At 39.0% G+C, this 13,245-nt stretch overlaps 1 protein-coding gene across 31 annotated transcripts in view; it reads left to right on the forward strand.

Annotated features, from left to right (window-relative positions):
• Positions 1-13,245, forward strand: part of Clasp2 (cytoplasmic linker associated protein 2) — a 170,668-nt gene that overhangs the window by 15,584 nt on the left and 141,839 nt on the right. For all 31 annotated transcript variants that reach the window (XM_040740093.1, XM_040740094.1, XM_040740096.1 and 28 more), the window contains exons 3-6: positions 4,146-4,249; positions 7,906-7,997; positions 9,631-9,706; positions 11,544-11,641. In XM_040740093.1, coding sequence (XP_040596027.1) covers positions 4,146-4,249; positions 7,906-7,997; positions 9,631-9,706; positions 11,544-11,641 — 370 coding nt within the window. The remainder of the gene's footprint in view (positions 1-4,145; positions 4,250-7,905; positions 7,998-9,630; positions 9,707-11,543; positions 11,642-13,245) is intronic.

A 13,245-nucleotide genomic window follows, 5' to 3' on the forward strand; every position in this document is an offset into this window, starting at 1 on the left:
GGATCTGCCCTTAAGTGTACATGACATATACCCAGTGAGAGTCCATTGCAAAAAAATTTTTTTTCTTCCTTTGCTAGCTGGTGTCAGTTGGAGACAGCTTCTTGGTTAGGGATGGGAGCTCCTGTCCACTTTGTCTTCTCAGTGTTCCTATCCCGTCTCACTTGGACCTGTGTAGGCCTGTGTATACTGCAACATTCTGTGAGTTGGTATGTGCATCAGTCCTTTGTACATTAAAGTTAAAATGTGTTCTTGAAACATGGAGAGTCCTGTTCTGTTTTGTCTCTAGTTCCAAGAAGAGATTTGCACATAGCTCAGTCATTAGAGCCTGAGATTTGGTTCTGAAGAGAGGATGGACTCAGGGCCATAAGTCATCTGTCCACACCGATACTAACCTCTGGTTTTATGGTAATCAAGTTTAATAAAGTTTTGTAGCATAACAATTTAGTAGATAGTCTAAACCCAAGTGGTGTGATAAGAGTCAGAGTCTTCAGCACACTCAGTACTGAGTTTTATGTTATGTAGAGTAATTTTACATTTTAGAACTCAGTAGAATAAAAACTACTAACATCTATACTCAGTTTTCAGTATTTCACCTCCCAGTGCAGTCTGTGGTAAATTGGCACATTTGTTTAAATTCTCTGAGCTTACAGAGCCAAGTTTCTTTCTGGGTGCTGCTAAAGACATAGTGTTCACTGTAGTAATTTATGATTCACAGGATATATATGAATGGGTCTTTGTAACATGAAAAATGAAGGACACAATGACAGCTATTAGGGTTCAAGCTTCAAGTTGAAGACCAGAAAAGCAAAGCAGTCTGCCTCTAGCTTCTTACCTCTACCTCAGACTGAAAGGGCTGATCTTGTCTCCACAAGCTCTCATCAAGCCTCAGACTGCTGTCTCTCCACAGCATGACTGGAGAATGAATGTTCCTATCTTCAGGTTGGCTGGAGAATGACTGTCTCCTACTGAATACTGAAGAACCTGCTTCTATCTTTTATACCCTTCTAGTGCTGGGATTAAAGGCATGTGATCTGTTACTCTTTTAGACTGATTCAATTTCGTGTATCCCTGGGCCACCTTGAACTCAGAGAGATTAGTCTACCTCTTAATCCTGAGTCCTAGGACTAAAGGTGTGTACCACTACCTTATAGCTTCTGACTGCTGGGATTAAAGGTGTGTGCCTGGCTTCTATGGCTTGTGGCTGACTTTGCTTTCTGAATCTTCAGGCAAGCTACTATAAATCAGAAATAATGTGTCACCATAGGTCTTTAGTGTATATTGCTGACAATTCAAGTGTTTATTGTATTTTTTTCTGTTTATTTCACCTTTTCTCTAGTCATGAGGGGAAAACAAGGAAACTTTGAGGTTTAGGAAAATTTACTGTCTCTTATCATTAGTAACTAGGTACAAGGAAATAAAATGTTGTCTCTAAGAGAATAAGTATAGAAAATGGAGTTTAAGGGTTAGTTGGGTGACTCAGAAGGTAAAGGTACTTGCCACACCAGCCAGTAGACCTGAGTTTGACCTCCAGAACCCATGGAAAGGTGTAAGGACTTCATTAAGGTGTCTTCTGACCTTCCCATCTAAGTGTGTCACGGCAAAGGTGCTCATACGTATACATGCAAACATACAATTAAAAATTTCAGTACAAAAGTAATAAGATTTTAATACAATACTATGTACATGTACTACATGTGCTACAGTTATTAAAGATTTTAAAGTGTTTATTTTCTATAAAATTACTTTTGTTTTGCTTTGTTATTAGGCAAGATTTTGCTCTATAGCCTGGAACTTCCTATGTTGCCTGGGCTGACCTTGATTCTCATGGCTGTCTTTGTGTTTCGGCCTTCTAAGTGGAGGATCATAGGCACGAGCTACCACAACTGGCTCTAAAATTTTGTTAATTTGAGACAGAGACTTACTATATAGATCCCAGCCTTGCTTTGAACTCACTATGTAACCTGGGCTACCTTGAACTTGGGATCTTCCTGCCTCTACCTTCTTAATCCCTAGTGCTGAGATTACAGGTATATGCTACCAAATTTTACATGTGGCCTAAAATACAGTCCAATATGAAAATGAGCCTCTATCTGGTCCAGCATTTGAATTTTCTTTTGTAGTTAAATACTGTCTCTCAGGAACAGAATATCTTTTTCCCTGTTACTGTTACATGGATGCCAGTGTGTGCGCGTGCGCGCGCGCACACACACACACACACACACACACACACACACAGAGTGATATTTTATTTATGATTTATTAAAGCTTACCTGAAGGTACAGAAAGCAAAGCTAGCCACAAGCTATAGAGGTCAGGCAGTGGTGGTACACACCTTTAATCCCAGGACTCAGGATTAAGAGGTAGACAGATGTCTATTAGTTCAAGTCCACACTGACTACACTAAATTGATCCAGTCCTCAAAGAAACAACTCACACAAAGGTGTTCTCAGCACCTGGGATCACACGCCTTTAATCCCAGTGCTAGGAGGTGGAAACTTGAATGATATGGCTGCATAAAGAAAGGGATAAAAGGCAGGAGGGGACAGGAACTGAGAGTTTTGCCTCTGAGATTTGTGGAAACAGGATTGCCGCTTCAGCTGGGTAGAGGTAAGATCCACTTGCTTCTCTGATCTTCATCTTGAAGCTTGAATCCCAATATCTGTCTCTGGGTCTTTTTTTGTTTGTGTGTGTTACACACACGCACACACACACACACACACACACACACACACACACACACACACACAGTCCCAACTACTTAAATTACAAGTAAACACTGGTTTTACTACCTAATAGTATTGTAGTCTAATTGTATTGTTGTGAGGATTAAATGGTAATTTATTTTTACTATTATGTTCTGTGATTTACAAGAAACAGAGATTCTCATAATAGCCAGTCTTACAGATATTGAATGATTCCTGTTAATATTACATCTAAACAAAAATGAGAAGTTTTCCATTGTGCCCTCTGAGAAATACTTGGTAGTGCCTATTTTGTTTAAGTGGTGCTGGGTAGAACCTAGTGTCTTGCACTGTCCAGTAAGCACTGTACTACTGAGCCATATTCCTAGCCATGAACAGTACTGATACTGGTTTATGATTGAAAAATTTATTATAGGGATCTTTTGCCTGCATGAATGTCTGTACCTGCCTGATACCCATGAGACCAGAAGAGAGCATTGGATCTCTTGAAGCGGGAGGGGTATTTTTGTTTTGTTTTTTTGAGACAGTGTTTCTCTGTGGCTTTGGAGACTGTCCTGGAACTAGCTCTTGTAGTCAGGCTGGTCTTGAACTCTGTCTCTGCCTCCCGAGTACTGGGATAAAAGGCGTGTGCCACCACTGCCTGGAGAAGTTGGAGGTCCTAATTGTTTGAGATGTCATCTGAGTGCTGGGGATCGAGCCCATGTCCTCCGGAAGAGCAGACAGTACTCTTAACCACTGAGACATCTGTCCAGCCCCAAGTTTATGATTTTAATTGTGAAGGCATGTTCTCTCTATAAAATCCAGGCTGGCCTGGAACTCTCATCCTGCTGCCTGAGAGCCTCCCTCCCATTTCTGGGATTAAAGCTTGTGCTTCCATACCTGAAGCCCCTCCCCCCTTAATTAAACTTCTGTAAGTAGTCAAGTGTGTTCCTTTTTCTTATTTCATTTCTTCTACTTCCCCTTTAAAACCTAGACTTAGGCCTATGTTTTGTTTCTGTTTGTCAATTGTGAAATATGTCCAACAAGAAGACTGCATAACTTGCGATTTAAAGAATAATTATAAAACCACCCCTTGACTCTGCCTGGGTTCAGAAACTTAAATCTGCCAGGTCCTTGGACTACACCTGTGTATACTTCTGAGGATACCTTTCACCCTACCAGAGGTCTCCCCGTCATAACCTCGAGGAAAACATGTTCTTGTTTGTCTATGGGTCTTGACCTCCAAATAGAATAAAACTGTTTGTCTGCTTTTGAACCCTGTCCTAAGTGGATATGATTGTACATACTGTATTAAAATTTGTTCATTGTTTTCATTGGAATTCATGACTAACAAGAACTTAGAATAATTTCTTTTCCTAATTATTTATGGAAACAGTTGCTATCTGTAGTTTTGTAAACTATGGTTTGTGATGAAGTTGTAAATACTTATTCTTTCCCTATTAGTTACCACAGCTTTAATAGACAGGATGGGAGATACCAAAGAGAAAGTTCGAGAGGAAGCTCAAAACCTGGCACTGAAGCTGATGGATGAGGTGGCACCACCTATGGTAGGCTTGCGTTTGAACGACAAGTTTCTAATTGGATAGATGGTAACTACAGCAAACTAACAAACCTTCAGGAAGCAGGAATTTTATATAGTTGATTATTGCTAATGTTTTAAAGAAGTTTGAATTCAAGGTGCAGTGCCAATAAGTAAGGTTTCTTCTTCTTCTTCTTCTTCTTCTTCTTCTTCTTCTTCTTCTTCTTCTTCTTCTTCTTCTTCTTCTTCTTCTTCTTCCTCTTCTTCTTCTCCTCCTCCTCCTCTTTCATTTAACTTTCCTGTTTTTCACTTACATTAAAAAATCATACAGACTTAAGTGAATTGACAGGTGCTAGTTGTACTTGTGCTTCACCATTTTCTGTTTTTCTTATCTGCAAATTATAAGATACTGAAAAAGAAACCTTATTTTGAAAACTACTGAATATTATATTAATATAACTCAGAAACAAGAAGAAATTCTTTGATTTTTCATAGGTGGCTATTGATTATGGAAAGCATGTTTTATGACAACTTGGGTTTTGTTAGTATAGTAGAAGTAATTTGCCCTTAAAGAATGTATTGATGGCACTGGGTACATGGCATTCTGTAAGAGAATGTTAGTCTGATCTCCAGAAGTCCTTCCCTTCCCTTCCCTTCCCTTCCCTTCCCTTCCCTTCCCTTCCCTTCCCTTCCCTTCCCTTCCCTTCCCTTCCCTTCCCTTCCCTTCCCTTCTCCTCCCCTCCCTTCTCCTCCCCTCCCTTCTCTTTCTCCCTTCTTTCTCTTTTCCTTTTGTTTAAGTTGGGCATGTGGCATATTTGTAATCCTAGTAATGGGGAGGCAGAGCCATACAGATCCCTGGGGCTTGTTAGCCAGTGAGTCTAGCTTCACCTGCTTTGGCATGTTTTAGGCCAGTGAGAGACTTGTGAGGTAGATAGCACCTGATGAACAACACGGGGTTGTCCTTTGCCTTTCATAGGAACAAATATTTACATACCTGTACTCACATTCACCTGCATAAATGAACACACATACATGTATATGTGCTCATACACTAGTAATGTATTGTTCTGAGGCTAGAAACCTGTAACAACAAAAAAGGTGTATTTAGTACATAGTGTTGGAAGTACTATGGGGTCCACCTAGGTGCATCATTTCATGGAAAGTGGCCTCGTGATGGCACAGATGTTTGCATGGTTAAGAGAAACTAAAAGCCAAGTTTGTTTTTGTTTTGTTTTGTTTTTGTCAATTTACTGTTTCTTAGAGGTCTTTCTATTAGAAAATTATTTTATATGTATATGTGTATATTTATATGTATGTGTGAATGTATATATACCACCTGTATGCAGGTACCTACAAAAATCAGAATTGGAGTTACAGAGGCAGTTGTGAGCCTTTGTGTGGGTACTGGGAACTGAACTCATGTCTTCTGCAAGAGCAGCCATTGCTCTTAACCACTGAACCATCCCTATAGCCCCCAGATCTTTCTGTCTTAACATTGCCATGCTGAGGACCAAGCCTCTAACACATAAAACCTTGGGGGGAAACCTCATCCACACTGTAGTATAGAAATACTTTAAAGGAGAGTAAAAATAAGCTGACCTGTACACCACAGTTGAGAGGGTGGCTTAAAGTTCACATGATAGTCATAGTGGTATCATGTGATGCTTAAACTATAATGTTACATATGTTTAATAAGGCAAGAGTACTGAGCTTTAAAGGGAAACTTCATAACAATACCTTTTTAAAAAGTTTTATAGATAGTCTGTACTAATTTACATTTTAAGTTTTTTGCTTTCTTACTATAGAGAGTACTGTAGATATAAACATTTTTTTTAAAAATAAAAACCAGTTTCAGAGATGGGATGCTAAGTCATATTATTCAAACTATGATCCTCCCTTGGTGGTGGTAGCAACAGAACCTGGTGGATTTCAGTGGCAAATGTTTTGTCCAGCCTTAGTTAAGATTTTTAAATTTCACAAGGTTGGTGACTTGATTTCAGAGTTTGATCCCCAGGATCCATGATAAAGAGAGACCTGACTCCTGCAAGTGGTCCTCTGCCTTCACATCTCCAGTCACACAGACACATACCTCTCACATAAGTCACACACACACACACTCACAGGTGTAGAAAAAAAACAGTTGAAGTCCTTGCTACACTATACCTAAACAATTGTTTTGCATTGCTAATACAAGCTTATTTTTCCTTTTTCCATACCTCTCACATAAGACACACACACACACACACACACACACACACACACACACACACACACACTCAGAGGTATAGAGAGAAACACTTGGAGTCCTTGCTACACTATGCCTAAACAATTGTTTTGCATTGTTAGTATAAGCTTATTTTTCCTTTTTCCTGATAGACTAGGTATAGTTGGTTGTTGTTTTCACTCTTTGACTCTTATACTTTGTTCTTTGCTCTTTTGGGGGCCTACTACCCAGCTCCTATATAAATCACACATGAAGTTTTATTCTTATAAATGCTCTGCTTTAGTTTGGCTTGTTTCTAGCCAGCTTTTCTTAAATTATCCTGTCTACCTCTTGGGCTTTTATCTTTCTCTATTTTTGTATACTTTTCTTTACTTCTTGCTCTGTGGCTTATTGTGTAGCTGGGTATTTGGGCCCCTCCTCTTCTCTGTCTCTGCCCCTCTATACTCTTTTTCTCAGATTTCTCCTTCTATTTATTCTCTCTGCCTGCCAGCCCTGCCTATCCTTTCTCCAGCTTTGCTATTGACCATTTGGCACTTTATTAGACCAATCAGGTGTTTTAGACGGACAGTATCACAGCTTCAGAGTTAAATAAATGCACCATAAAAGAATGCAACACCTTGGGCTGGAGAGATGGCTCAGCCGTTAAAAGGCTAGGCTCACAACCAAAAATATAAGAATGAAACAGATCTTTGCATCATTAAACAAATGTTCCACAGCATAAATGAATGTAACAATCTTAAATTAATATTCCACAACAACTAGGTAGTCATAAAGTGACCTGTCCCAAATGCTTCTATGTTTGTGTCCAGTATTAAAAATAGAAAAGCTTTAATTATAAGATGTTTGCAGTCATTCCATGTGACCGTCTGTTGTAGTTGCTGGGGAGTTTTGCATCTACTGAGTGCTTCATAGACCACTGTGCTTATAATTGCAGCATTGTTAGAATAAGAGACCTGTGTTCTTGGAAATGCTTATGTATGGGGCATGATTTTCCTTAGTTACTGAAATTCAAAGGGAAAAGCATGTAAATAAAAACTCAAAATAATGGTTCAGATATTAAATGGGTAGGAGCCCACAAACTCAAACAAACAAAAACCTTGTAAATACGAGTTGATCATTCCCCATCTGAACACCCAAAATCTTTTGTTCGTTGATATAACATTAAGACTGTGAGTGGAAAATTCCACACCTGCTCCATGTGACAGGCTATAGTCAAAATTTAGCTGCACTAAAATTTTATATAAATAATGCTCATATGTGTAAAGTGAGTCTCAAGTTTAGGTTTGCGTCCTAGCAACAAGATTTCTTACCATGTAAATAGTCCCAAAAATTGAAAAAATGTTCCAAATTTGGAACACGTCTGATACCCGATAACTTAATTGTAAGGCTAGGAAGAGTTATATTTGTCATATGCATTACCTGACTTTTTAATCGTGTGTGTCTACTTGTTTTCCTCATAGTACATCTGGGAGCATCTGGCCTCTGGTTTCAAGCACAAGAACTTTCGATCTCGAGAGGGTGTGTGCCTGTGTCTGATTGAAACCTTGAACATGTAAGTTCTGTGGTTACTGAAACAGCTTTCTTTCTCTTAGTCATTTCTCAAGGCTCAAGGTTTCCACAAAGTGAAGGAAGAATGAAAATAAATTTTAAATAGTTATTAATTGGTCTTCTAAACAAAAATGTAATCTTTAATGCTACTTTGTATATATGTAAGTATCTGTTCTATTAGTTTTTGGAGTTGTCTCTTTTTTCTTTTTAGCCAATCAGAATTGGTGTGCTTCAGAACTTTTTAACTCAATGGTGTGTCACATGCTGAAGCCATTTCCCCACATCCTTTGTATCCATTAGTTCTAAGCTGGAGCACTCACTGTGGGTGACTGTTATGTACCTCTCAGGACCTTGTCAGGACTTTGTACAGTCCACCTAGTAGCAGGTGTAAGAGTCCTGATAGAATTGCCATCACAGTGCTATGATATAAGTGGAAGAAATGTGAGTGGAGGCTTTTGTTATTATTCTAGAATAATTTTCCCGACTGTGCAGTATGATAGGTAAACGTAGTCTCTTCTGACTCTTCCTGTGGTGTGACTTCCTCTTCTTTCACTGCTCTGGGTCCTTCCTGCTACCAAGTTAGCACACTTTCTGAGTTTTAGTTCCTGCCATTTGCATTCAACCTAGACTACAGAATGTTAGTAAACATGATGATCTTTTAAGTTACTTAATTTCATTTCACTGAGTATTGAGATCTAGTGTCATTAAAGACAAACACTATTTCAAAAGTACATGCTCAGATTTTCTTAAGTAATTGATAGGCTACCAGGGTTGTCAAATTGCTGATGAGTATTTTGCCTTGTTGGGTCATGTGTCAACTTGACAAAAGGTATAGTCGTCTGAAAGGAGAGAGCCTCAATTGAGAAATGCCTCCATAAGATCCAACTGTAAGGCATTTTCTTTGTTAGTGATTAATAGGTAAAGACTCAGCCCTTTGTAGGTGATGTTGTTCCTGGGCTGGTAGTCCTGGGTTCTATAAGGAAGCAGACCGAACAAGCCATGGGGAGCGAGCCAGTAAGCAGCCTCCTCCATGGCCTCTGCGTCAGCTCCTGCCTCCAGGTTCCTGCCCTGCTTGAGTTTCTGCCCTGACTTCCTTTGGTGATGGATGTGTAAACCAAATAAACCCTTTCCTTCCCAACATGCTTTTGGTTGATGTGTTTTATCATAGCAGTAGTTACCCTGACTAGGACCGCATCAGTCACACTTACTCTGGTTGGCTGCAGCAGTGGTGACCCTGATTAGGACTGCATCATTCACATTTAATCCAGGTCGGCACTTTTTGTTACTTAGCATCACTTTGCTTGATACTTGATGTATGTCCATGTTCTTCATCAAAGTTGTCATGATAGAGATAACAAGAAAGGCCTGGCATTGGTGGGCACACCTTTAATCCCAGTACTTGGGAGGCAGAGGCACGCGGATCTCTGAATTTAAGGCCATCCTAGACTACAGAGTTGAGTTCCAGGACAGCCAGGGCTACACAGAAACCCTGTTTTGAAAAATAACAACCAACCAACCAACCAACCAACCAACCAACCAACCAACCAACCAACCAACCAAAAGAAAGCATCAGGATATTTTGTTCAGTATTGAAATGAAACCAAATTCTCTCTTTTTTTTCTTCAAATTATATTTAGCTTTGGAACGCAACCACTGGTTGTCAGCAAGTTGGTGCCACATTTGTGTATCTTATTTGGAGATTCTAATAGTCAGGTAAATTTTTTTTGCTTTCAAGCATTGACTGTGTGTGGTGTGTGTGTGTGTGTTGTCCCTTCTTGTGCTTTTACGTTATTTAAGCTGTAACAATAAAGATAGAGAAGGTGGATAGTAAAAAGATTGCCTTGTTTTTGTTTTGTTTTTTTTTGATTAACTGAGGGTCTAGCTGTGTTGCTCACCCGATCTTCCTGATCCACCCTCCCAAGTAGCTAGGACTACAAGCCCCTTCTCCCTTCATCTTCTTCCCCTTCTACCAGAGTTTGTTTACTTATTTATTTTGGAACAGACATTAAGTTGTCAGTTCTTGGGCTGATATTAAGGATAAAAAGAACTTAATGGTTAGTTCTTGAGTTGACAGACTAAGAGAATCCTGGGTTCCCTTCTTAGTCCAGAGTGTCACCAGCCTACATTCTTGCATATGCTTATGCTAGGACTGTTGCAGTTGCTGAAAACCCTGTTTAATAGGGAAGGCCTTTGTGTTCATGGTGCATCTCTTTACCTGAGCTCTCTGCTGTAGTCAGGAGGCAAGGCTATGCACTGCCTGCCTCATCCTCCCCTGAAAGTCAGTTGTAATATTCTATCATTATCTGTGAACTAGCTAGGGTATTTGGAGTAACACCGAGTAAGATTTTTTTCCTTCTTAAAAGTTCTAGTTGTCCCTAAACAGGTTTGTAGAGTTTTACTCTCTTAAGTTGCTGTTTTATTTACAGACAAAGGTTCTTCTTTTCTTGCCCCGCCTGACCTCAATCTCTTGAACTCAATTGATTTTCTCCACCTTAGTCTCCCAGGAGGCTAGGACTGTAGGTGTGTGCAATCACACCTGGCTCTCAGTTGCTCTTTGACAGTGAGTTGTGTAAAAGAATAAGGGTTGTTTTTCAAATTGTTCTCTTAGGTCGCATTCTTTTTTTCACCTCTTAAATAGAATATAAATTTACCATTGCACCTATTTTTAAGTATACACTTATACGTTCACATTGTTTTGCAACTATATCACCATCTACCTGTAAAACTTTTACCTCCTCAGAACTCAGACTCTGTACCCATGAGACAACTTCCTATTCCTCTCCCCCAGCTGCTGGCAACTACCATTCTTCATCATAATTTGACTACTCCAGGTACCTAGTGGAAGCAATCAGACAATAGCTGTCCTTTTTGATCAGTCCCATTTTGTATAATGCCCACGAGTTGTCCATGTTGCAAAATGTGTCAGAATTCTCCTCTTCTTTCTAAGGTTGAATAATTTTCCAGTAATTGAGACACCACATTTTATGTATATAGTATATGGGAATAGGAAGTTTTGTTTTGTTTGTTTTATTTTTTCTTTCTTTTGGCTCTTCTGGATAATTTTAGAAATGCTGATATAAAAATACCTTTTTGAGTTCAGTATACATTTTTGAAAGATAATTTTATTCCAGGAAAATCAATTAATTGTATTTTAGATTAATTACACTTTTTGAAATTCTAATTGGTAGCTTTTATTCACAGATTTCTATTAACTACCTCCCACCTCCCATCTGTTTTCTTTTTCTTTTTCCTTTTTTTTCTTTTCTGATGTTAGTGGGGGTTGAACCTAAAGGTCTCACACATGCTGGGCAAGTGCTCTACCACTAAGGTTTTGCTCTTCTTTCAATGGGTTTTTTTTAGGGCTTTTTTCTTTTTTGGACAAACTGTGTTTTTGGGTTTCCATTAATAACATGTCATATTATAATTTCCCCAGGGACTGAAAAGACATTAAAACCAACTTAGAGTGTCAGGTTGGCCTGATAGTTTATTGTTACATTGAAAGAAAGTGTCATATCTAAGCTTTATTAAAATGTCTTGAAATCTTTGACAGGTGAGAAATGCTGCAGTATCGACAGTAGTGGAGATTTATAGACATGTAGGAGAGAAGCTGAAGGTTGATCTGTCTAAGAGAGACATTCCTCTGGCTAGGTAAGTCTTCCTAAATTTATAGTTTGCTACAATTTGTTTGTTTTTTTAATTATGAAGCTGTTGGCCATTTGCTATGGTTTCTAATCATTTCGTTTGTTTTTTCAAGGCAAGATTTCTCTGTGTAATAGCCTGGCTGTCCTGGAACTTGCTCTGTATACCAAACTGACCTTACCTGGTCTATTGCTGTAGACTTTTAAAGTTATAATTTTGTTTACTTTATTAAAGTAAAATATTAGAACCAGGCGTGATGGCACATACCTTTAATTCCAGCACCTGAGAGGCAGATGCAGGCAAATCTGTTGAGTTGGAGGCAAACCAGGTCTGCATAGAGAGTTCCAGGCCAGGCAGGGATCCTTAGCATCTACATTTTAAGGACCCTGAGCTTTCTGGAACCAGTTTATAGAAGTGAAGAAACACACCTAGGCAGTTGGTGCTCATGTTTCTTTCAGCTTGGCTGTGTAAGTGCTTAATATTTCCAGGGTAGAGTGTCTATGAATTGGAATTTTGTCCATAGATAATACTGTCACCTGCAGAGATAATTTGTTTTTCCCAGTCTGTTTATCTTTCATTTCTCTTTCTTGTCTTCATTATTTCCTATGTGCTGTTAAGAAAGAGTCAAATGGGGGTACGTTCTTGCCTTGTTCTGATCTTAGAAAATCTCTAGTTTCTTAGCATTAAAAATAATGTTAGTTGCTGGGGTGATAAAACATGCCTTCAATTTTAATACTTAGAAGGCAGAGGCAGGTGGATCTCTGTGAGTTTTGAGCTAGTGAGATCTTGTATCAAAAAATGTTAGGAATTTATACTGTTTTAAATTACATTTTATTTGGGAGTGTGAATGGCATGATGCATGTTTGGAGGTCAGAGGACAACATGGGGAAATCATCACATGATCTGACTTTGGGACAAGTACCTTTCTGCCATTGCTGTCTACCCCTAAAAATTGATTCTAATGAAGAGTTAAAACTAAAAAGCAGTTGGGCGTTTTATTTATAAAGGTGGGCTGGGCAAAGTGATTTTTATTTTTTCAAAGTCTACTCCTAACATCTTTTCCCTAGAGGCCAGATTGTAGCCAGTATTGTTTGTAGCTACCAATTGTCTGCATTTTCTTTCTTTCTTTCTTTCTTTCTTTCTTTCTTTCTTTCTTTCTTTCTTTCTTCCTTTCTTTCTTCTTTTTTTTGGGGGGGTAAGGGGCAGTTGAGACAGGTTTCTCTGTGTAACTCTGGCTGTCCTGGAACACACTCTGTAGACCAGGTTGGTCACGAACTCACAGAGATCCACCTGCCTCTGCCTTCCAAGTGCTGGGATTAAAGGTGTGCGATACTACTGCCTGGCTAATTGCATTTCCATCAATAGTTTATATTGTTGGTCTTATTACTGATTTTCAGTTTCTGGTCGTAATATATGACGGCTTCATTGTGGATGTAATGCATTTGTTTCTGATTACTAACAAAGGGGAGTGTCCTTTTTTTTTTTTTTGGCCATTCGGTTCTTTTTATAAATTTATTATTGGGGGTGCATGTGTTATTTTTTGATACAAGGTTCTCTGGTATAAAGCCCAGGTTGGCCTTGGGCTCTCCATATTGTGTGTGTGGTGTGTGTGT

The sequence above is a fragment of the Mesocricetus auratus genome, unplaced genomic scaffold (assembly GCF_017639785.1).
Source record: "Mesocricetus auratus isolate SY011 unplaced genomic scaffold, BCM_Maur_2.0 Super-Scaffold_100691, whole genome shotgun sequence".
NCBI classification, from domain to species: Eukaryota; Metazoa; Chordata; class Mammalia; order Rodentia; family Cricetidae; genus Mesocricetus; species Mesocricetus auratus.